Below are 23,789 nucleotides of genomic sequence, written 5' to 3' on the forward strand. Positions count from 1 at the left end.
ATCAACATTTTTACAAATGTATAAAACAGTTGCTGAAATGTTTTGAGTCAATGAGTATTCAACCGCTTTGTCTATTTTAAATATGTCCAGGAGTAAACATGTGCTTAACGCGTCACATAATAAGTTGTATGGACTCACTCTGTGTGCAATAATAAGGTTTAACATCATTTATCAATGACTACCTCATCTCTGTACCCAACACATACAACTATCTGTAAGGTCCCTCAGTCGAGCATTCAACCACAAATACCAGGGAGGTTTTCCAATGCCTCGCAAAGATGGGCACCTTTAGGTGGATGGGTATAAAAAAAAACAAATAACAGACATTGAATGTCTCTTTGAGCATGTTGAAGTTATTAATGACACTTTGGATGGTGCCTCAATACACCCAGCCACTACAAAGATACTGGTGTCCTTCCTAACTCATTTGCTGGAGAAGAAGGAAACAACTCAGGGATTTATATCACCATGAGGCCAATGATGACTTTAAAACAGTTAGAGTTTTAATGTATGTGATAGGAGAAAACTGAGGATGGATCCACAATACTAACCTAATGGACAGAGTGAAAAGAAGGAAGCCTATACAGAATATAAATATTCCAAAAGATGCATCCTGTTGTCAACAAGGCACTAACGCAATACTACAAAATAATGTGGGAAAGCAATTCACTTTTTGTCCTGAATTCAAAATGTTACATTTGGTGCTAATCCAATACAACACATTACTGAGTACCACTCTCCAATTTTCAAGCATAGTGGTGGCTGCACCATGTTATGGGTATGCTTGTAATCATTAAGGACTGGGGAGTGTTTCAGGATAAAACAGAAAAGGAGCTAATCACAGTCAAAATCCTAGAGGAAAACCTGGTTCAGTCTGATTTCCAGCAGACACAGAGATGAATTGAACTTTAAGCTGGACAATAATCTAAAACACAAGGTCAAATCTACACTGGAGTTGCTTACCAAGAAGGCAGTGAATGTTCCTGAGTGGCCGAGTTACAGTTTTGACAAAACATTAACTGAACATCTATGGCAAGACCTGAAAATGGTTGTCTAGCAATGATCAAAAAATGATTTAAAAGAGCTTGAAGCATTTTGAAAATAATAATTGGCAAGTGTTGCGCAACCCATGTGTTGAAAGCTCTTAGAGACCCAGAAAGACTCACAGCTGTAATCACTGCCAAAGGTGCTTCTGAAAAGTATTGACTCATGGGTGTGACTACTTAAGTAAATGAGATATTTCTGTATTTCATTTTCAATAACTTTGAAAACATTTCTAAAAACATGTTTTCACTTTGTCATTATGGGGTATTGTGTAGATGGTTGAGAGAAAAAATGAATTCAGGATGCAACACAACAGGTTAGGTTGAGAATAGGTTTATCCATACATTTTGGATAGATAGCTTTCATGTTGTTGTCTATTTATTGTGTTCCAATTTTCCCAGATGTGATTCATACATGTTACATCACATTGAGCTGTTTTCTGACATGGTAGTCCTTATTTTTCTTAAGGTATTTCTGTACTGTTCTAGTGTTTACCCATACTGAAGGCATACGTTCTGGTTTTCTGGGTCTCTGAGGTTTTTGTTGGATAGGATTCTACATACATTTTGGGGCATTCTTCAATAAACCATTTCTCAAAAAAACGTAGCTGATAGGTCAAATATACTGTTAAGTTTTCCTACTGCTAAGTTTACACCTTCTTTATTGCAGGGAAACATTTTGTCCAGGAAGTTGTCTAGGAGGGAATGGATTTATTGTTGGCCGATAGTTTTTTGGCAGGTTTCTACACTGCCCTCCTTCCATCTATAGCATTAAAATCATGCAGTTTGTTCGGCTTCGACACCTCATGAATGTGTATTGCCCTTTTCAAGTAGATTGTGATTTTGCTGTGATCTGACAGAGGTGTCAGTGGGCTGACTGTGAACTCTCTGAGAGACTCTGGGTCGAGGTCAGTGATAAAGTAGTCTACAATACTACAACCAAGGGAAGAGCCGTAGGTGTACCTACCATAAGTGTCTCCTCAAAGCCTACCATTGACTATGAATAGTCCCAGCATATGACAGAGCTGCAAAAGTTGAGACCCATTTTTGTGTGTTGTTTTGAGGTAGTTGTATCTAGATGCGTGTCCCCCTGTGTGCTAAGAGAGTCAGGTTCTTGCCCATTTCTGGTGTTGAGGTCACCACAGACTAGTACATGTCCCTGTGCCTGGAAATGGTTGATCTTGGTCTTCATTAAAGTGTGGGGATTCTAGTGGTGGATATACAGTATGTAGCACACAGGAAGACATCTTTCTCTGTTGAAATGATTTCCTTTTCATTTGTAGCCAAATGTAAAATGTTCCTATTTTGATTAATTTAATGGAGTGGGTTAAGTCTGATCTATACCAAATGAGCATACCCCCTGAGTCACTTCCCTGTGTAACACTTGGTAGTTTAGTAGATGAGACTACCAGCTCTCTGTAACCTAGAGGGAAACCAGTGGGCCAATCTTGTTTATAACATGTTTCTTGCAGGATGTACATTTCTGTACTTATCATTTATTTTATGAAGTCAGTTTTTGCTTTTTTAGTCCAAAAGCAGATGACTTCAGACCTTGTATATTCCAGAATGAGATAGTAAAAATGTTGTGTTCCATTGTGACGAGTGTTGTTATTTGTATGGTTTAGGCACCACGACAGTAGGTTTGAGCAAATCATGATGAGCATCTGATACATGCCTCTTAGGTCAAAGGATGGGGCTTGGGTGGGTGTAGTGGTGAGGGTTGGGTTTGTTGCTCAGCTCACTGCCTGGGCATCTGTCTCTCTCTTTCTCTCGCACCAGGGTGTTTTGCAGTTCATGTGTGTGCGTGCATGGGTGTGTGTGTTTCTATTATCCGTGTAGCCTACAGACACTGATAAACCTTGGCTGGATACGGGTTCATAGTTATGTGAGGTCAGCACCTAGAGGAGCATAGCAGTGTGTGTGCGTGTGTGCGTACATTGCTAACATGCGTGCATCCGTGTGTGTGTGTGTGTACTTTCCCGGGCTTGCATTTGTGCTTTACTCTGCTACTGATGAATTCATAGTGTGTGTGTGTGTGTGTGTGTGTGTGTGTGTGTGTGTGTGTGTGTGTGTGTGTGTGTGTGTGTGTGTGTGTGTGTGTGTGTGTGTGTGTGTGTGTGTGTGTGTGTGTGTGTGTGTGTGTGTGTGTGTGTGTGTGTGTGTGTGTGTGTGTGTGTGTGTGTGTGTGTGTGTGTGTGTGTGTGTGTGTGTGTGTGTGTGTGTTGTGCAACATTGTGATCCAGAGAGCTGTTGTGTTCTAAATGAAACAGAGAATGAACCAGATATTGTTTTCCTCTTGTTATAATGTTGAAATTGGCCTTACAGTGGGGATCAGTCTGCCCTTGTGTTGCCTGTTACAAAGGTATTGTAGAAGTAAATGAACAGTACTCTGTCTTCCTAGGATCATTCGTCATTCAGACTGCTGATGCGATACGCAACCATTCACACAACAACGCAAGCGTGCACATGCTGCTGGGAGCCAAGACACAGACATACAGTATATAGAATTTAGCTCACCCCTGAGTGCAGTTGGAGTGACAGGGATGACACTCGTTGTTGGCCTCGGCATATTTAAAGATGAAGCTGTTGGCCCCTTGAAGGCCGTCGGGACACTTCTCCACACAGTTAGGACCATCTTTAAAGTGGAGACACTTCACACAGTGATCCGGACCCTGAGAGAGACAGAGATAAAGTGAGGGAGAGACAGAGGGGAAGGAAGATAAATATTAGAGATGTGATAGTAATAGGAAATGAGAGCAAGCAAGGACAGGGGAGAAAGGAAGAGTGAGAGAAACAGAGAGATAACAGAGAGATATGAGACAGAGAGAGATAGAGAGAGAGAAAGAGGGATAAAGACGAGCGATATAATAGTAGAGGAGAGAAGATCGTGGGAGCGAGGAAAGGAGGAAGACGAGACGCATAAAACACCAGCAAGTAGAGCTGGAGATAATAACCATCCCTCACAGCACACACAATGACCATAACAATCAGCACAGACACGATTTATGAGGTTAATATGGGCTAGAAGAGGCAAGGGAAGGGAGGGAGGGGAGGGGCAGGGGGGGAGGGGAGGGAATGGAGGGAGGCAGGGATGAAGGGAAGCAGCTGAAGGGGCCTCACTGTATGGGTCTGTAAGGGTATCAATACAGGCAACAGAGAGAACTCAACAGGGAACAATATCCCTTAAAGGGCAGAACAAAACAGAAATAAATACATATGCATCGTTATGTGGAGGCGTTTTGTGCAAATGTGCACATATGTACGAGTGGGTCTGAGAGGATGTGTGTGTAAGTGCTCGTGTGTGTGTACTGTAGGCATAAATATGCAAATTAAGTACCTTCACAGTTATAACAATGAAGCTGGTACTCAATTAGTTGTCTTATCAGTGTTATACTCATGGCGTTGAACGGCAAAGGCTTTACTATAGCCAGTAAACTCATCTCACAGCCAAACTAATTTATTTGAGACTGCAGCAAACACAGTGCATCACGGTCTACCACAACATACTGCACCCCTGTTGCCAAAACACCCCCTGTAAACACAGTGCATCACGGTCTACCACAACATACTGCACCCCTGTTGCCAAAACACCCCCTGTAAACACAGTGCATCATGGTCTACCACAGCATACTGCACCTCTGTTGCCAAAACACCCCCTGTAAACACAGTGCATCATGGTCTACCACAACATACTGCACCCCTGTTGCCAAAACACCCCCTGTAAACACAGTGCATCATGGTCTACCACAACATACTGCACCCCTGTTGCCAAAACACCCCCTGTAAACACAGTGCATCATGGTCTACCACAACATACTGCACCCCTGTTGCCAAAACACCCCCTGTAAACACAGTGCATCATGGTCTACCACAACATACTGCACCCCTGTTGCCAAAACACCCCCAGTAAACACATCTCTCTTATTGGGAAACGATAATGATGGCATGGCAATGACAGCTACTCTTCCTTAGTGATGTTGTCCATCAATGTATCACTAGCTAGCGCCCAACAGTGTACACCATGCACATCATCCCCATGAGAGAGAGAGAGCGAGAGAGAGAGGGAGGGAGCGGGAGACAGAGCGAGAGAGGAGGAGAGAGAGTGAGAGAGCCAGAGAGAGAGAGAGATTGACAGAGACAGTGTGAGAGAGCGAGAGAGAGAGAGAAAAATTGCCCTCAGATTACACAGAACATAAAAAAATGTAATGTGTGAACTTCCATCTATTAGGTGAAATACCACAGTGTGCCATCACAGCAGCAAGATCTGTGACCTGTTGTCACAAGAAAAGGGTAGCCAGGGTTGAAAATACAACCCATTATTTACACATATTTATTTTCCCTTTTGTACTTAAAATATTTACACATTGTTACAACAAAACACAGCCCTAATATAACATTTGAAATGTCTCTATTATTTTGAAACTTGTGTGACTGTAATGTTTACTGTTAATTTCTGATTGTTTATTATCTATTTCACTTGCTTTGGCAATGTTTCCCATGTGAATAAAGCCCTTTGAATTGAATTGAGGGAGAGAGCAAGAGAGCTGCATGTTAATCAATTAGCAGGCTGTGACAGTCCATCTGGGCCAGAGGGGCCATCTGAACAACATATGGCCAGAGGAGAGCAGGAGGAGAGCAGGAGGAGAGGAGGAGGAGAGCAGGGGGAGAGGAGGAGAGCAGGGGGAGAGCAGGAGGAGAGGAGGAGGAGAGGAGGAGAGGAGGAGGAGAGCAGGAGGAGAGGAGGAGGAGAGCAGGGGGAGAGTAGGAGGAGAGGAGGAGGAGAGGAGGAGGAGAGCAGGAGGAGAGCAGGAGGAGAGGAGGAGGAGAGCAGGAGGAGAGGAGGAGGAGAGGAGGAGGAGAGCAGGGGGAGAGCAGAAGGAGAGGAGGAGGAGAGCAGGAGGAGAGGAGGAGAGGAGGGGAGAGCAGGAGGAGAGCAGGAGGAGAGGAGGAGGAAAGCAGGGGGAGAGCAGGAGGAGAGGAGGAGGAGAGGAGGAGGAGAGCAGGAGGAGAGCAGGGGAGAGGAGGGGGAGAGGAGGGGGAGAGCAGGAGGAGAGGAGGAGGAGAGGAGGAGGAGAGCAGGAGGAGAGGGGGAGAGCAGGGGAGAGCAGGAGGAGAGCAGGAGGAGAGCAGGAGGAGAGGAGGAGGAGAGGAGGAGGAGAGCAGGAGGGAGAGGAGGAGGAGAGGAGGAGGAGAGCAGGGGGAGAGCAGGAGGAGAGGAGGAGGAGAGCAGGAGGAGAGCAGGAGGAGAGGAGGAGGAGAGGAGGAGGAGAGCAGGAGGATAGCAGGAGGAGAGGAGGAGGAGAGGAGGAGGAGAGCAGGAGGATAGCAGGAGGAGAGGAGGAGGAGAGGAGGAGGAGAGGAGGAGGAGAGCAGGAGGAGAGCAGGAGGAGAGGAGGAGGAGAGGAGGAGGAGAGCAGGAGGAGAGCAGGGGGAGAGCAGGAGGAGAGGAGGAGGAGAGGAGGAGGAGAGGCCAGGGAGTGGACACATGCTGAATCCAAAATCAAGCCTTACGTTAGCCTAGAAAAACATGGGTTCACGCATCATGGTAGAACTTAGCCTCTCTCTCTCAACCGCCTATCCTAAGTGTGACGGATATTATTACAAACTCAAAGCATAACAGGATCACAATGTGGAATATAATGGAATATAATGTCATTGCTATGGCTTCTGTTGTCATAACATGATTGATGTAATCCATTTGTTTTCCTCCTGTAGTCTGGTTTCCATCAGAGAACAACGCTGAGCCTGAACCTGACAGGTGGGAACAACAGTAAAGCAATAGGATCATGTATAGTAAGTAAGTCATGGTGCTAGATGCTACATAGCTTGCATCCTCAAATTACACCTCATTCCCTATTTAGTCCCCATGGGCCCCTTTAAAAAGTAGCGCACTATATAGAGTACCATTTGGTAGGCAAACATATGTTCAGGAAGTTATTTGAACTTGATGATAGCTAGTAGACTGTATGCATGAGGCAAATGACTAACCCGTTTAGAGTTCGGTTTGAATGTACCATCTCAACATATCTCTCAGATCTCTTAGATTGGCTCAGAGCAGGACTATGAACATGACATACACTACATGGCCAATAGTGCCTGGACACCTGCTCGTCGAACATCTCATTCCAAAATCATGGGCATTAATATGGAGTTGGTCCTCCCTTTGCTGCTCTACTCTTCTGGGAAGGCTTTCCACTAGATGTTGGAACATTGCTGCAGGGACTTGCTTCCATTCAGCCACAAAAGCGTTAGTGAGGTCGACACTGATGTTGGGCGATTAGGCCTGGCTCACAGTCGGCATTCCAATTCATCCCAAAGGTTTTCGATTGGGTTGACGTCAGGGCTCTGTGCATGCCAGTCAAGTTCTTCCACACTTATCTCGACAAACCATCTCTTTATGGACCTCACTTTGTGCACAAGGACATTGTCATGCTGAAACAGGAAAGGGCCTTCCCCTAACTATTGCCACAAAGCTGGAAGCACAGAATTGTCTAGAATGTCATTGTATGCTGTAGCGTTAAGATTTCCCTTCACTGTAACTAAGAGGCCCGAACTATGAAAAACAGCCCCAGACCATTATTCCTCCTCCAAACTTTACAGTTGGTACTATGCATTGGGGCAGGTAGCGTTCTCCTGGCATTCGCCAAACCCAGATTCGTCCATCGGACTGCCAGATGGTGTAGCGTGAATCATCACTTCAGAGAAAACATTTCCACTGATCCGGAGTCCAATGGCGACGAGCTTTACACCACTCCAGCCGATGCTTGGCATTGCACATGGTGACCTTAGGCCTGTGTGCGGCTGCTCAGCCATTGAAACCCATTTGATGAAGCTCCCGACAAACAGTTATTGTGCTGACGTTGCTTCTAGAGGCAGTTTGGAACTCGGTAGTGAGTGTTGGAACCGAGGACAGACAATTTTTATGTGCAACGGGCTGTAGCACTCTTCTGTGAGCTTGGATGCCCTACCCCTTTGCGGCTGAGCCGTTTCCACTTCACGATAACAGCACTTCCAGATGACCGGGACAGCTCTAGTAGGGTTGAAATTCTACGAACTGACTTGTTGGAACGGTGGCATCCTATGACGGTGCCACGTTGAATGTAATTGAGTTCTTGAGGAAGGACATTTTACTGCCAATGTCTGTCTATGGAGACTGCATGGCTGTGTGCTCAATTTGATACACCTGTCAGCAACGGGTGTGGTTGAAATAGTTGAATCCACTCATTTGAAGGGGTGTATCGCCATCTCTTTTTCTCTGTTTAATATTTACTAAGAGCACTGTGGACGAATGTTAACATATCACCATCTCTCTGTTTTAGATTGGCTATGTTCATAGGCCTGACAAACGCATTTAATTTAAAACTTCACATTTCTCTAGTAGGTCCCTATTGTTTATAGTAGGGAACTATTGTTTATAGTAGGGACCTATTGTTTATAGTAGGTCCCTATTGTTTATAGTAGGGACCTATTGTTTATAGTAGGGACCTATTGTTTATAGTAGGTCCCTATTGTTTATAGTAGGGACCTATTGTTTATAAACAATTCCAGCGAAATGGTCGGTTTGGTCGGTGCCGATACATTTTGGTTTAGGTTGCTAGACGTTCATGTCATATGCCTAACAATCCAACCCGACCAACCTGCTGGCCAACCTGTCTGATTTGTCTAAATGTTCTACGACTCCACAGAGATGGAAGATAAGTCTCTAGTCCACAGTAATACTCATTCGTGTGTGTGTGTGTGTGTGTGTGTGTGTGTGTGTGTGTGTGTGTGTGTGTGTGTGTGTGTGTGTGTGTGTGTGTGTGTGTGTGTGTGTGTGTGTGTGTGTGTGCGTGTGTGTGTGTGTGTGTGTGTGTGTGTGTGTGTGTGTGTGTGTGTGTGTGTGTGTGATTGTAAAGGTGTGTGTGCTGAATGTGTGCACAGTGTGTGTGTGTGTGTGTGTGTGTGTGTGTGTGTGTGTGTGTGTGTGTGTGTGTGTGTGTGTGTGTGTGTGTGTGTGTGGGTAGTGAGATTCAAGCCTAAAGGGGTGTTGACTGAATAAACAATAAAGAGCACAGGAGGAACAGAGAGAAGGGACCAGAGAGAAGGGACCAGAGAGAAGGGAGCATAGAGAAGGGAGCAGAGAGAAGGGAGCAGAGAGAAGGGAGCAGAGAGAAGGGAGCAGAGAGAAGGGAGCAGAGAGAAGGGAGCAGAGAGAAGGGAGCAGAGAGAAGAGAGCAGAGAGAAGGGAGCAGAGAGAAGGGAGCAGAGAGAAGAGAGCAGAGAGAAGGGAGCAGAGAGAAGGGAGCAGAGAGAAGAGAGCAGAGAGAAGGGAGCAGAGAGAAGGGAGCAGAGAGAAGGGAGCAGAGAGAAGAGAGCAGAGAGAAGGGAGCAGAGAGAAGAGAGCAGAGAGAAGGGAGCAGAGAGAAGGAGCAGAGAGAAGGGAGCAGAGAGAAGGGAGCAGAGAGAAGAGAGCAGAGAGAAGAGAGCAGAGAGAAGGGAGCAGAGAGAAGGAGCAGAGAGAAGGAGCAGAGAGAAGGGAGCAGAGAGAAGGGAGCAGAGAGAAGGGAGCAGAGAGAAGGGAGCAGAGAGAAGAGAGCAGAGAGAGGAGAGCAGAGAGAAGAGAGAAGGGAGTAGAGAGAAGAGAGAAGGGAGCAGAGAGAAGAGAGAAGGGAGCAGAGAGACGAGAGAAGGGAGCAGAGAGAAGGGAGCAGAGAGAAGGGAGCAGAGAGAAGGGAGCAGAGAGAAGAGAGCAGAGAGAAGGGAGCAGAGAGAAGGGAGCAGAGAGAGGAGAGCAGAGAGAAGAGAGAAGGGAGCAGAGAGAGGAGAGAAGGGAGCAGAGAGAAGAGAGAAGGGAGCAGAGAGAAGAGAGAAGGGAGCAGAGAGAAGGGAGCAGAGAGAAGGGAGCAGAGAGAAGAGAGCAGAGAGAGGAGAGCAGAGAAGAGAGAAGGGAGCAGAGAGAAGAGAGAAGAGAACAGAGAGAAGATAGAAGGGAGCAGAGATAAGAGAGAAGGGAGCAGAGGGAAGATAGAAGAGAGCAGAGAGAAGGGAGCAGAGAGAAGAGAGAAGGGACCAGAGAGAAGGGACCAGAGAGAAGGGAGCAGAGAGAAGGGAGAAGAGAGAAGAGAGCAGGGAGAAGAGACTCCACAGAGATGGAAGATAAGTCTCTAGTCCACAGTAATACTCATTCGTGTGTGTGTGTGTGTGTGTGTGTGTGTGTGTGTGTGTGTGTGTGTGTGTGTGTGTGTGTGTGTGTGTGTGTGTGTGTGTGTGTGTGTGTGTGTGTGTGTGTGTGTGTGTGTGTGTGTGTGTGTGTGTGTGTGTGTGTGTGTGTGAGAGAGAGGGAGAGCTTGAGTACATTGTGTGTAGTGAGATTGAAGCCTAAAGGGGTGTTGACTGAATAAACAATAAAGAGCACAGGAGGAACAGAGAGAAGGGACCAGAGAGAAGGGACCAGAGAGAAGGGAGCATAGAGAAGGGAGCAGAGAGAAGGGAGCAGAGAGAAGGGAGCAGAGAGAAGAGAGCAGAGAGAAGGGAGCAGAGAGAAGGGAGCAGAGAGAAGGGAGCAGAGAGAAGGGAGCAGAGAGAAGAGAGCAGAGAGAAGGGAGCAGAGAGAAGGGAGCAGAGAGAAGAGAGCAGAGAGAAGGGAGCAGAGAGAAGGGAGCAGAGAGAAGGGAGCAGAGAGAAGGGAGCAGAGAGAAGAGAGCAGAGAGAGGAGAGCAGAGAGAAGAGAGAAGGGAGTAGAGAGAAGAGAGAAGGGAGCAGAGAGAAGAGAGAAGGGAGCAGAGAGACGAGAGAAGGGAGCAGAGAGAAGGGAGCAGAGAGAAGGGAGCAGAGAGAAGAGAGCAGAGAGAAGGGAGCAGAGAGAAGGGAGCAGAGAGAGGAGAGCAGAGAGAAGAGAGAAGGGAGCAGAGAGAGGAGAGAAGGGAGCAGAGAGAAGAGAGAAGGGAGCAGAGAGAAGAGAGAAGGGAGCAGAGAGAAGGGAGCAGAGAGAAGGGAGCAGAGAGAAGAGAGCAGAGAGAGGAGAGCAGAGAGAAGAGAGAAGGGAGCAGAGAGAAGAGAGAAGAGAACAGAGAGAAGATAGAAGGGAGCAGAGATAAGAGAGAAGGGAGCAGGGGGAAGATAGAAGAGAGCAGAGAGAAGGGAGCAGAGAGAAGAGAGAAGGGACCAGAGAGAAGGGACCAGAGAGAAGGGAGCAGAGAGAAGGGAGAAGAGAGAAGAGAGCAGGGAGAAGAGAGCAGAGAGAAGAGAGAAGGGAGCAGAGAGAAGGGAGCAAAGAAAGGAGAGCAGAGAGAAGAGAGAAGGGAGCAGAGAGAGGAGAGCAGAGAGAAGAGAGCAGATAGAAGATAGAAGGGAGCAAAGAAAGGAGAGCAGAGAGAAGAGAGAAGGGAGCAGAGAGAGGAGAGCAGAGAGAAGGGAGCAGAGAGAAGAGAGCAGAGAGAAAGGAGCAGAGAGAAGATAGAAGGGAGCAGAGAACAGAGAGAAGGGAGCAGAGAGAAGAGAGCAGAGAGAAGAGAGAAGGGAGCAGAGAGAAGATAGAAGGGAGCAGAGAGAAGGGAGCAGAGAGAAGAGAGAAGGGACCAGAGAGAAGGGAGCAGATATAAGAGAGCAGAGAGAAGGGAGCAGAGAGAAGAGAGCAGAGAGAAGGGAGAAGGGAGCAGAGAGAAGGGAGCAGAGAGAAGGGAGCAGAGAGAAGGGAGCAGGGAGAAGAGAGCAGAGAGAAGTTGGAAGGGAGCAGATAGAAGGGAGCAGAGAGAAGGGGGCAGAGAGAAGGGAGCAGAGAGAAGGGAGCAGAGAGAAGAGAGCAGAGAGAAGATAGAAGGGAGCAGAGAGAAGGGAGCAGAGAGAAGGGAGCAGAGAGAAGGGAGCAGAGAGAAGGGAGCAGAGAGAAGATAGAAGGGAGCAGAGAGAAGGGAGCAGAGAGAAGAGAGAAGGGAGCAGAGAGAAGGGATTAGAGAGAAGGGAGAAGAGAGAAGATAGTAGGGAGCAGAGAGAAGGGAGAAGGGAGCAGAGAGAAGGGAGCAGAGAGAAGATAGAAGGGAGCAGAGAGAAGGGAGAAGAGAGCAGAGAGAAGATAGAAGGGAGCAGAGCTAAGGGAGAAGGGAGCAGAGAGAAGATAGAAGGGAGCAGAGAGAAGGGAGCAGAGAGAAGAGAGCAGAGAGAGGAGAGAAGGGAGCGGAGAGAATGGAGCAGAGAGAATGGAGCAGAGAGAATGGAGCAGAGAGAATGGAGCAGAGAGAAGGGAGCAGAGAGAATGGAGCAGAGAGAAGGGAGCAGAGAGAATGGAGCAGAGAGAAGGGAGCGGAGAGAAGGGAGCAGAGAGAGGAGAGAAGGGAGCTGAGAGAATGAAGCAGAGAGATTGGAGCAGAAAGAAGAGAGAAGAGACTAGAGAGAAGGGAGCAGAGAGAATGGAGCAGAGAGAAGGGAGCGGAGAGAAGGGAGCAGAGAGAAGGGAGCAGAGAGAAGAGACAAAGGAGCAGAGAGAAGAGAGATGGGAGAAGGGAACAGAGAGAAGATAGAAGAGACAAGGGAGCAGAGAGAAGAGAGATGAGGAGAAGAGAGAATGGAGCAGAGAGAAAAGAGGAGAAAAGAGAGACGGGAGCCGAGAGAAAAGAAGAGAAATGAGAAGAGAGACGGGAGAAGAGAGAAGGGAGCAGAGAGAAAAGAGGAGAAATGAGAAGAGAGACGGGAGAGCAGAAGAAAAGAGAAGGGAGGTGAGAGAAGATAGAAGAGAGAAGAGACAAAGGAGCAGAGAGGAGAAAGAAGAGAGAAGGTAACAGAGAGAAGAGACAAGGGATCAGAGAGATGAGAGAAGAGAGAAAGAGGCAGAGAGCAGGGATGGAGGTTGTGAATGAATATCTTGTCTAGACTGGAGATGAAGCGAAGGACAAAGAGCATCATCACACAGCCTGAGACAAGCGGAGAGTCAACAGGGACACACACATCATGTACGCAAACTCACAAACAGATATATGGAAGCACACAATCACGTACGTACACACTCACTCACTCACTCACTCACTCACTCACTCACTCACTCACTCACTCACTCACTCACTCACTCACTCACTCACTCACTCACTCACTCACTCAGGTCTGCACACGTGCACACACACACACACACACACACTCACTCACTCACTCACTCACTCACTCACTCACTCACTCACTCACTCACTCACTCACTCACTCACTCACTCACTCACTCACTCACTCACTCACTCACTCAGGTCTGCACACGTGTGCACACACACACACACACACACACACACACACACACACACACACACACACACACACACACACACACACACACACACACACACACACACACACACACACACACACACACACACACACACACACACACACACACACACACACACACACACACACAGACAGTTTGTTGTAAACACATGCCACTTTCCCTATAAGTTAACATGAAATCAAATATATTGTGAAGCTCGCAGACACACTTTTAACTGACAATACAATTAATCATGATTCAAGGGCAATAGAAGACATTGCATGCATCCCAAATGGCACTATATTCCCTATGTAGTGTACTACTTTTAACCAGGGCCCATAGGGCTCTGGTCAAAAGTAGTGCACTATGTAGGAAATATGGTGCTATTTGGGATGCAACTCTTGTTTGTGGTCACAAGTGATTTCAGTTTATGATGCACATCAGAGAGAAAAGCTTTAGAGAGATGTAATTAACGGGCAGTTTAAACACAATATGAGGAATGTGTTTTATTTTTTTATTGTATTTTCTATCCCAGCCCCCGTCCCCGAAGGAGGCCTTTTGGTAGGCCGTCATTGTAAATAAGAATTTGTTCTTAACTGACTTGCCTAGTTAAATAAAGGTTAAATAAAAAATGTAAAAAGAAATGTTTGTGCTGATAGCGACTATTGGAAGAAAGGTATTTCTACTGATAGCATAATGACAGTGATAGGTGGATGCTGTTACCTACTGAACTGAGTTGGATGTCAATTATTTCTTGTTATAACTATAGAATACAGCAAATTATCCATTGTTACAAAAATAAATAAATTAACACGGTGAGTGTCAAATCAACACTGAAAGTGTTGAGTCTGTGGACCCATATGGACACCAGAACAATGCTAAATGAACACACTGCATAGTGTATATCCTTATTCAAATATTTCCCAGAGTGCATTGCCTTTCGAGTAAATTGCTACCTATGACTGTATTTGTTAGTAACAGAAACATGGTTGTTGCATTCATCCATTTTCAGTGCTGTGAACTTCACCAAGTGAGATCCTAAGCTAATATTTCATCATAAAATTATATACATATGTCACACAATACCATACTTCTTTCAAAAGGCCTTATTTTGAGTTCCTCGTTTTACCCTAATACAGGGACCTGAAACTAACAAAACATCACTTTGAATCAAAACTATGCCCATCATTCATTTCCCAGATGCTCAATAGCAGGTGAATTTTTTTGAATTGTTTGTTTCAATATCTATGTTGGTGCATGTACATTGATTCATTGATTAATCTTATTCTACACAAAGATAAATCACATGTATTTTTCTCGACTAATCCAATCAGTTAGTTAGATTTTTTGCACCTTTTACTGAAATGTTTGTTCCAGCTTAATTGTCTTAGATAATACAACAAGTGTAGCCATTACCGTGAAGTGTTTACTTATGAGCCCTTTCTCGACAATGCAAAGTTAAAAAGTAAGAAACATTTGCACAGAAATAAGAAATAGCAGCACAATAAAAGAACAATATTACATACAAGGACTACCAAGTCAATGTGCAGGGCTACGAGGTAGTTGAAGTAGTAGGCACATGAAGGTAGAGGTAAAAGGCTTCACCTGTTTGAGTTCTGCTTGTGAGCAGGAATCAGGAGGAGAGATTAATGGTCAGATTTGCCAAATGGAGGGCGAGGGAGAGATGTGTGTGGAGTAATGCTGATCTAGAGTAACATATTGAATTAGTGAATTAATGATTAATGAATGAATCAATAAATGTACATGAACAAACAATGATATTGAACCAAACAATTTGAAAAATCGACCTACAATAGGGCAGGCTGGGAAATATGATAATGATAGGCGTGGATTACGTTCAAAGTGATGAGTATGAGTTTCAGGCCCCTATATTAAGGTAAAACTACCTGAAAATAAGGCCTCGTGAAATATGTATGGCCTTATGTTAAATATATATGTTTTTTAAGATAACATTAGCTTAGGACCGAAAATGGATGAATGCAACAACCAGGTCTCTGTCACTAACAAATAAAGTAATGGGTGGTAACTCTACAAATTACTTGAAAGGCAATGCACTATTGGAAATATTTGAATAAAGCTTTGCAATAAACAGTGTGTTAATTTAAAAATATTCTGGTCTCTAAATGGGTCCACAGACTCAACACTTTCAGTGTTGATTAACACTGTGATTTTTTTTTTTTACACAATAATTGATGTGTATTATTCTTTGTCTGTTGGAATGTGCAGGAGTGATGATAAGTTATTAGTGCATGTCATGAATGCTGGTGTGTGTGTGTGTGTGTGTGTGTGTGTGTGTGTGTGTGTGTGTGTGTGTGTGTGTGTGTGTGTGTGTGTGCGTGCGTGCGTGCGTGCGTGCGTGCGTGCGTGCGTGCGTGCGTGTGTGTGTGTGTGTTAGGCTGTGGGTGTTTCTCCAAATGCATGCTACCGTGCTCCGAGCAAAATGGAGCACCAGAGGATCAGATGAAAGTACGGAGCACGGAGGGCGTTTCTGGAATCTCCATTTGTACATATTTTGAATCATGCATCAACGCTTCAGCGTAAAATATGCACAGAAATATGATGCAAAATGTCTTGAAATCAATGGCAGAGTTTAGCTGAAGCGAGAGAAAATAAACTCAGAATTCAGAATGAAATGTTGCCCATTGACATCTCATATGTTGCCTGATTACAATATGTAATCTTGATACGGTAGTAAGTACATGCTGTTTTACTGTTGGCCTTTTAACTGCTTACAATTTCCACTGTAGTGTACAGTGCCTTAGGAAAGTCACTTGACTTTTTCCACATTTTTTTTACTTTTCAACCTGAAATGTTTTTTTTTACCCTCATCAATCTATACACAATACCCCACAATGACAATGCAAAAACAGGTTTAAAAAATGTTTGCAAATGTATAAAAAAATAAACAACTGAAATATCACATTTACATACAGTAAGTATTCAGACCCTTTACTCAGTACTTTGTTGAAGCACCTTTGGCAGCGATTACAGCCTCGAGTCTTCTTGGGTATGACGCTACAAGCTTTGCATATGTGTATTTGGGGAGTTCCTCCCATTCTTCTCTGCAGATCCTCTCAAGCTCTGTCAGGTTGGATGGGGAGGATCGCTGCACAGCTATTTTCAGGTCTCTATAAGAGCTGGGCAACTCAAGGACATTCAGAGACTTGTCCCAAAGCCACTTCTGCGTTGTGTTGACTGTGTGCTTAGGCTCATTGTCCTGTTGGAAGGTGAACCTTCGCTCCCAGTCTGAGGTCCTTAGCGGTCTGGAGCAGATTTTCACCAAGGAACTCTCTGTACTTTGCTCTGTTCATCTTTCCCTAGATCCTGACTAGTCTCCCAGTCCCTGCCGCTGAAAAACATCCCCACAGCATGATGCTGCCACCACCATGCTTAACCGTAGGGATGGTGCCAGGTTTTCTCCAGATGGGACACTTGGCATTCAGGCCAAAGAGTTCAGTCTTGTTTTCATCATACCAGAGCATCTTATTTCTCATGGTCTGTGAGTCCTTTAGGTGCCTTTTGGCAAACTCCAAGCGGGCTGTCATGTGCCTTTTACTAAGGAGTGGCTTCTGTCTGGCCACTCTACTATAAAGGCCTGATTGGTGGAGTGCTGCAGAGATGGGAGGACCTTCCAGAAGGACAACCATCTCCACAGAAGAACTCTAAAGCTCTGTCAGTGTGACCATTGGGTTTTTCGTCACCTCCCTGTCCAAGGCCCTTCTCACCCGATTGCTCAGTTTGTCTGGGCGGCCAGCTCAAAAAAGAGTCTTGGTGGTTCCAAACTTTTTCCATTTAAGAATGATGAAGGCCACTGTGTTCTTGGGGACCTTCAATGCAACAGACACTTTTTAGCACCCTTCCCCAGATCTGTGCCTCGACACAATTCTGTCTCATAGCTCTGCGGACAATTCCTTCGACCTCATGGCTTGGGTTTTGCTCTGACATGCACTGTTAACTGTGGGACCTTATATAGACAGTTTATAGACAGGTGGACTCCAATCAAGTTGTAGAAACATCTCAAGGATGATCGATGGAAACATGATGTACCTGAGCTAAATTCCGAGTCTCATAGCAAAGGGTCTGAATACTTAGGTATAGAAGGTATTTTCTGTTTTAGTTTTTCTCAAATTTCTAAAAACCTGTTTTCACTTTGTCATTATGTGGTATTGTCTTTGGAATGATGAGACCTTTATTTATCCCTTTAAGAATAAGGCTGTAACGTAACAAAATGTGGAAAAAGTCAAGGGGCCTGAATTCTTTCCCGAAGGCGCTGTATGTAGATTACAAGCCCATGGTAAGTCAATAAGGCTAACTGGATAGCTACTACTATTAGCACGCCAAATGGCAACAAATTATTATTAGCTAGCTACCCACGAACAATCTACCTTGCATAACTTTAGTTTTAGGTCATTTTTTATGCATTCTCCACACTCCTCTCCTCACAAGAGTGAACTCAGGAGAATGTCCACAGAATTTGGAGCATAAGCATGAGGACCACGGTAGTAATGCATATTGAGATAACCTGTGGCTCTGGAGGATCTTACCGGGCCATGACAGGTCAGAGATTCACCATCTGCTCTCTCACACTGGGCATCACACTCCACACACACCGAGCCGTTGTCATACTCACGCACCTCCCTGAGAGAGAGAGAGAGAGAGAGAGAGAGAGAGAGAGAGAGAGAGAGAGAGAGAGAGAGAGAGAGAGAGAGAGAGAGAGAGAGAGAGAGAGAGAGAGAGAGAGAGAGAGAGAGAGATGGAGAGAGGGAGGGAGACAGATGGAGACAGGAAGGGAGAAAAGAGAGGGGAAAGGAGAGAAAGAGGGAGGTAGGGAGGGAGAGGGATAGAGGAAGGCAGGGGTAAGGGAGAGTCGGGGAAGATGTAGACAGTGAGAAAGAACAAAGTGTGTCAGATCCAGGCTCTAGAGGAAGGGAGGCAGGCTGTGCTCCTCTGACTGTCTAGAGGAATAGCTGGAAGGGTTTTATGGCCTCAGGCGCTGCAGTCAATGGGGTACTGTGGTATATACACACGTTTCCTCTGTGCATACTGTACACCAGTAGCAACAGCATGCTAAGATGGCTGACATGAGCCTGGACGACTGCAGATGAAAACTAAAGGAGAACTGACTACTAACATACTGCTGTTATTTGCTTAAATAACAATTTGAAAACAAATGCATTACTCATAGGGGAGAGTGGGGTATGTTTCTGCCAAACATACACAAATGCTTGCATCTAAACCAAAAGAGATAATTTTAAGATTGTTTCATACAAATACATCAGTTGGGGTCTCTATAAGTTTCAATAGGAGGTCCTAAATCTAGCATGAAAGTGCATCATTGTAGCTGTGTGGGCTAATATAGAAAGGTAAGGTGAGCCAATGGTCATGGGGTAAGTTGAGCCAAGTGTTTTCTTCCCAGGTGTAATGCAAGGCGTTATCGCTGGATTATGAGGTAACAACAGGGCCTATGTTAAAAGTGTAAAAAAAAGTACAAAATGTTTGTTAGGTGTTAAGCCTATCTAAAAAATATGCTTAAAAATATTAAAAGTCAAAAAAGTGATTGTGATTGTGTTGAATTGTCTTTAGGAAATAAAAATAGACATAAACTCAGCAAAAGAAAGAAACATCCCTTTTTCAGGACCCTTTCAAAGATAATTCGTAAAAATCTGCATTGTAAACACTTTCCCAATTAATGTACATGCACCTGTGGAACGGTCAGAGTTATGAAAAACTTAGGACACTAAAGAGGCCTTTCTACTGACTCTGAAAAACACCAAAAGGGTCCAGGGGCCCTGTTCATCTGCGTGAACGTGCCTTAGGCATGCTGCAAGGAGGCATGAGGGCTGCAGATGTGGCCAGGGCAATACATTGCAATGTTCGTACTGTGAGACACCTAAGACAGCGCTACAGGAAGACAGGACGGACAGCTGATCATCCTCGTAGTGGCAGAGCACGTGTAACAACACCTGCACAGGATCGGTACATCCGAACATCACATCTGTGGGACAGCTACAGGATGGCAACAACAACTGCCCGAGTTAGACCAGGAACGCTGAATCCCTCCATCAGTGCTCAGACTGTCCGCAATAGGCTGAGAGAGGCTGGACTGAGGACTTGTAGGCCTGTTGTAAGGCAGTTCCTCACCAGACATCACTGGTAACAATGTCGCCTATGGGCACAAACCCACTGTCGCTGGACCAGACAGGCATGGCAAAAGGGCTATTTTTTACCTTTATTTAACTAGGCAAGTCAGTTAAGAACAAATTCTTATTTTCATTGACGGCGTAGGAACAGCCCATTGAGCATGTCTAGGACCTGTCGGATCGGAGAGTGAGGGCTAGGGCCATTCCCCACAGAAATGTCTGGGAACTTGTTGGTGCCTTGGTGTAAGAGTGGGGCAACATCTCACATCATTAACTGGCAAATATGGTGCAGTCCATGAGGAGGAGATGCACTGCAGTACTTAATGCAGCTGGCGGCCAGATACAGACTGTTACTTTTGATTTTTAACCCCCCTCCCTTTGTTCAGGGACACATTATTACATTTATGTTAGTCACATGTCTGTGGAACTTGTTCAGTTTTTTGTCTCAGTTGTTGAATCTTGTTATGTTCATACAAATATTTACACATGTAGAGGACGTTTCTTTTGTTGCTGAGTTTAGTTTAAAAAGGTAATATTTCATTCAGTACAGAAATATGTAGGCGGCATAACCTACCCTGCCCTTCGGATCAAAACTATAATGTTTACATTCATTCTGATTACTTACAGGGATACACAATATCCTGAATTATACACTGAGTATACAAAACATTAAGAACACTTGTTCTTTCCATGACATAGACTTACCAAGTGAATCCAGGTGAAAGCTATGATCCCTTATTGATGTCACTTGTTAAATCGACTTCAATCAGTGTAGATGAAGGGGAGGAGACAGGTTAAAGAAGGATTTTTAAGCCTTGAGAACTGAGACATGGATTGTTGAATGTGTGTAATTCAGAGGGTGAATGGACATTGAAGTGCCTTTGAAAGGGGTATGGTAGTAGGTGCCAGGAGCCCTGGTTTGTGTCAAGAACTGCAACGCTGATGGGCTTTTCACGCTGAACCGTTGCCCATGTGTATCAAGAATGGTCCACCACCCAAAGGACATCCAGCCAACTTGACACAACTGTGGGAAGCATTGGAGTCAACATGGGCCAGCATCCCCATGGAACACTTCTCACACCTTCCGGTGTCTATGCCCTGACGAATTGAGGCTGTTCTGAGGGCAAAAGGGGAGGGTGTAACTCAATATTACGAAGATGTTCTTAATGTTTGGTATACTCAGTGTATGTAGATATCTTTGTTCTGAAGAATATTATATTTCCCTGGACAGAGTAATCCTTAATGTAAAAAAGGGCTCAACTTACCCCAGTCTCCCCTAGAGATTTTAGTCAAAACAAATAAAAATAACATTGTACATTCATTTTTCATTTAGCATTATATTCAAGCCGAGCCAAATCCAATATCCCTTTACTTTTACTGGTTGCCACATAATGTGCTGGCAAGTTTTTAAAACTGTGCAAGAATTTGTTCCCAGTTCTAATACATTTCTTAAACCTCAATCAATTGCCAAAATCAATGTCAAAATTTGTTTGAGAGAGAGAGACAGAGAAAACTATGAATAAAATATAGATCTGTGTGAACCTTCAGTATCAGGGAGAGATTCTGCAGCAGATAGACCTAAAAATAAAAATGCTGCTCAATGAAGGCAGGATTGTACTAGAGAGATAAAGAGAGAGAGAGTCTGTGTGTGTGTGTGTGTGTGTTCTCCAGTTTAATTTGGCACTGAAGGTCACTGGATGATGTCATGGGCTGCGTCCATATACAGTGCACTACTTTTGACCAGGGCCCATAAGGAAAACTATAGGGCGCAAGTCAGAAGTAGCGCACTATGTAGGGACTAGAGTGCCATTTGGGACACATACATTAACTGTTGAGCATGCACACGTAGATAATATACAATCTGATGCATTTCTCTGTGTTTCACTATTACACCTTACAGCGTCACAGCTAATTATGTTGGCTATATTGATAGCATCACTTTGGGGTATAGCATGGCTTTCCAGCTAAAGTCAACGGGTGTTCTATACATTCAGAAATCAACAGTCAAATAAGAAGTCACTGGCGGGACTTGGAAAGTCAGTAAATAACAGAGACAAAGTAAGACAGAGTTGCCTTGGCACCCTGATTTAGACATACAAGGAGAGATGCTATGCGTGTGTGTGTGTGTGTGTGTGTGTGTGTGTGTGTGTGTGTGTGTGTGTGTGTGTGTGTGTGTGTGTGTGTGTGTGTGTGTGTGTGTGTGTGTGTGTGTGTGTGTGTGTGTGTGTGTGTGTGTGTGTGTGTGTGTGTGTCTGCCAGTTCGTGTGGTACTTCTTCCCTCTGTCTAATACCAAGTGGGACTCCTCTGTGGGAACTAAAACCAAATTAGGATTAATTATGCTTTATCCAGACGACACAATGCCATGCAGGGTGGCACGGGAGGTGGGTCTTTGTCTTGTACAGCTATGGTTTAAATGGGTTATGGTTTAACATCTCCTTTAAGCTTCTCTTCTCTCTCTCTCTCTCTCTCTCTCTCTCTCTCTCTCTCTCTCTCTCTCTCTCTCTCTCTGTCTATTTTATATGTCGGGTCTCTCTCTCTGGCTTCCGGAATGGTCTCTGTTTCTGTTTCTTACTGTCTCTCTCTTTCTCTCGCTCTGCAGTCAGTGACTGTGGGTGCTATTCTTGTTGTAGGACAGAGGCACGGCCTGTCTATCTGTCTGCTACACTGAGCATTTAACACCTCTGTTCTAGCAGAACCCAGAGGACAGAAGCTTTTACCCACGAACTTCACTTCTTTACAGGAGGCCCTGCCTAAATCTCCACTATAACAGTTGCACTCTGTGTCTGTGTCATCCTGTTTTCTTACGAACCGTTTGTGTTGACTCAGTCAGAGACATTAGGAAATGCTTAACAACATTTGTGCACTGGAAATAAACAATTCATGCATTACAGTAGATATTTCTCCTCCTAATGTAAGAGTGCCCCATAGTGAACAAGACATTGTCTCAATCATAAATACATACTATTGAGTAGTTTCCCAGACAGGTTCTCCATTGATCTTTTTAGTCCCAGACTAGGCTTAATCTGCGTTTGGGAAACCGCCCCTAAATGTTATACAGAATGTAAATCTCAGTAGACTTCAATCAGTAGTGTCTCGTGGCTCTGGGATTGGCCGAGCTGTGAGAGGTGGAGTGCAGACAGGCAGACAGGTAGGCAGAGCGTGGCCCCGTGCGCAAGCAGTGACTGTGACACGCAGTGACACGCCTAACCCCCCTGCCCTCGTTTGGCATACCTCTCCAAACTGGCCTCACGCTTCTCGACCACGAAGGGTCCCGACGGCTGCCTGGACCTAGAGCCTGTCAGTCTGGAAGGAGAAACAGGCATCCATTTCTGCGTCTACTGTAGTGTACACCAGCCATAGACATATAGTCTATTTCTAGACATACAGTAACTATCTAGTTATTCTATTTCTATTTATACATTACCCAGACACCACAGTCTGGTTTACGGTTCAGATGGTGACGTTTGACTTTGAACGTCTCACCTGTTGTCTCACAGCCTTTTAAACAATGTATTAGAGAGGATTATACAGGTAAACAACAAACGCAACACATAACAAAATGTAGAGATTTAAAAATAATGCAGGAAATTCTCCTTCGAACCCATAACCAATCCCCCCCCCCCCCGACCAAGTACACTCCTGTAATCCACACCCCAACAGATCAAGTACACTCCTGTAATCCACACCCCAACAGATCAAGTACACTCCTGTAATCCACACCCCAACAGATCAAGTACACTCCTGTAATCCACACCCCAACAGATCAAGTACACTCCTGTAATCCACACCCCAACAGATCAAGTACACTCCTGTAATCCACACCCCAACAGATCAGGACTACCATCTTATTTCCCCTGTTATTCACTCACTGGAGTGTATTGTTGCGGTGGTTTATCCTTTTTGTATGAAGTTCTCTGTGCTGTGTTTGACCTGTCCTTGTCTCTGGTTGCGTCCCAAATGGCATCCTAATCCTTATAAAGTGCACTACTTTTGACCAGGACCCATAGCGCTCAGGTCAAAATGAGTGCACTATATGGGAATAGGATGCCCTTTGGGACGTAGTCTCATCTATTTTTCTCGGACATTTAAGTCCATTCTTGCAGTATGTTTCTGTCATTCTCCTGAGCCTTTAGATTGTGTTTACACCATGTTTTCTCCCATTATCAGAATGGAAAAGGGAAGAGACTGGTGTCTGCACAGACGGTAGTTGTATTTTACACTCAGTAGTCTGTGGAGCAGGTAATACATAGTACTACTCTTAGAAATGGCACAGTACTACTCTTAGAAATGGCACAGTACTACTCTTAGAAATGGCATAGTACTACTCTTAGAAATGGCATAGTACTACTCTTAGAAATGGC

General features: G+C 45.0%; 1 protein-coding gene across 1 annotated transcript in view; it reads right to left on the minus strand.

Annotated features, from left to right (window-relative positions):
• Nucleotides 1–23,789, minus strand: part of LOC124047367 (receptor tyrosine-protein kinase erbB-4-like) — a 615,153-nt gene that overhangs the window by 99,693 nt on the left and 491,671 nt on the right. Inside the window, exons 14-15 of the mRNA XM_046367795.1 lie at nucleotides 17,832–17,925; nucleotides 3,561–3,715 (exon numbers count right to left, since the gene is read on the minus strand). Coding sequence (XP_046223751.1) covers nucleotides 3,561–3,715; nucleotides 17,832–17,925 — 249 coding nt within the window. The remainder of the gene's footprint in view (nucleotides 1–3,560; nucleotides 3,716–17,831; nucleotides 17,926–23,789) is intronic.

Source organism: Oncorhynchus gorbuscha, linkage group LG01, assembly GCF_021184085.1.
Source record: "Oncorhynchus gorbuscha isolate QuinsamMale2020 ecotype Even-year linkage group LG01, OgorEven_v1.0, whole genome shotgun sequence".
In the NCBI taxonomy this organism is placed as follows: Eukaryota; Metazoa; Chordata; class Actinopteri; order Salmoniformes; family Salmonidae; genus Oncorhynchus; species Oncorhynchus gorbuscha.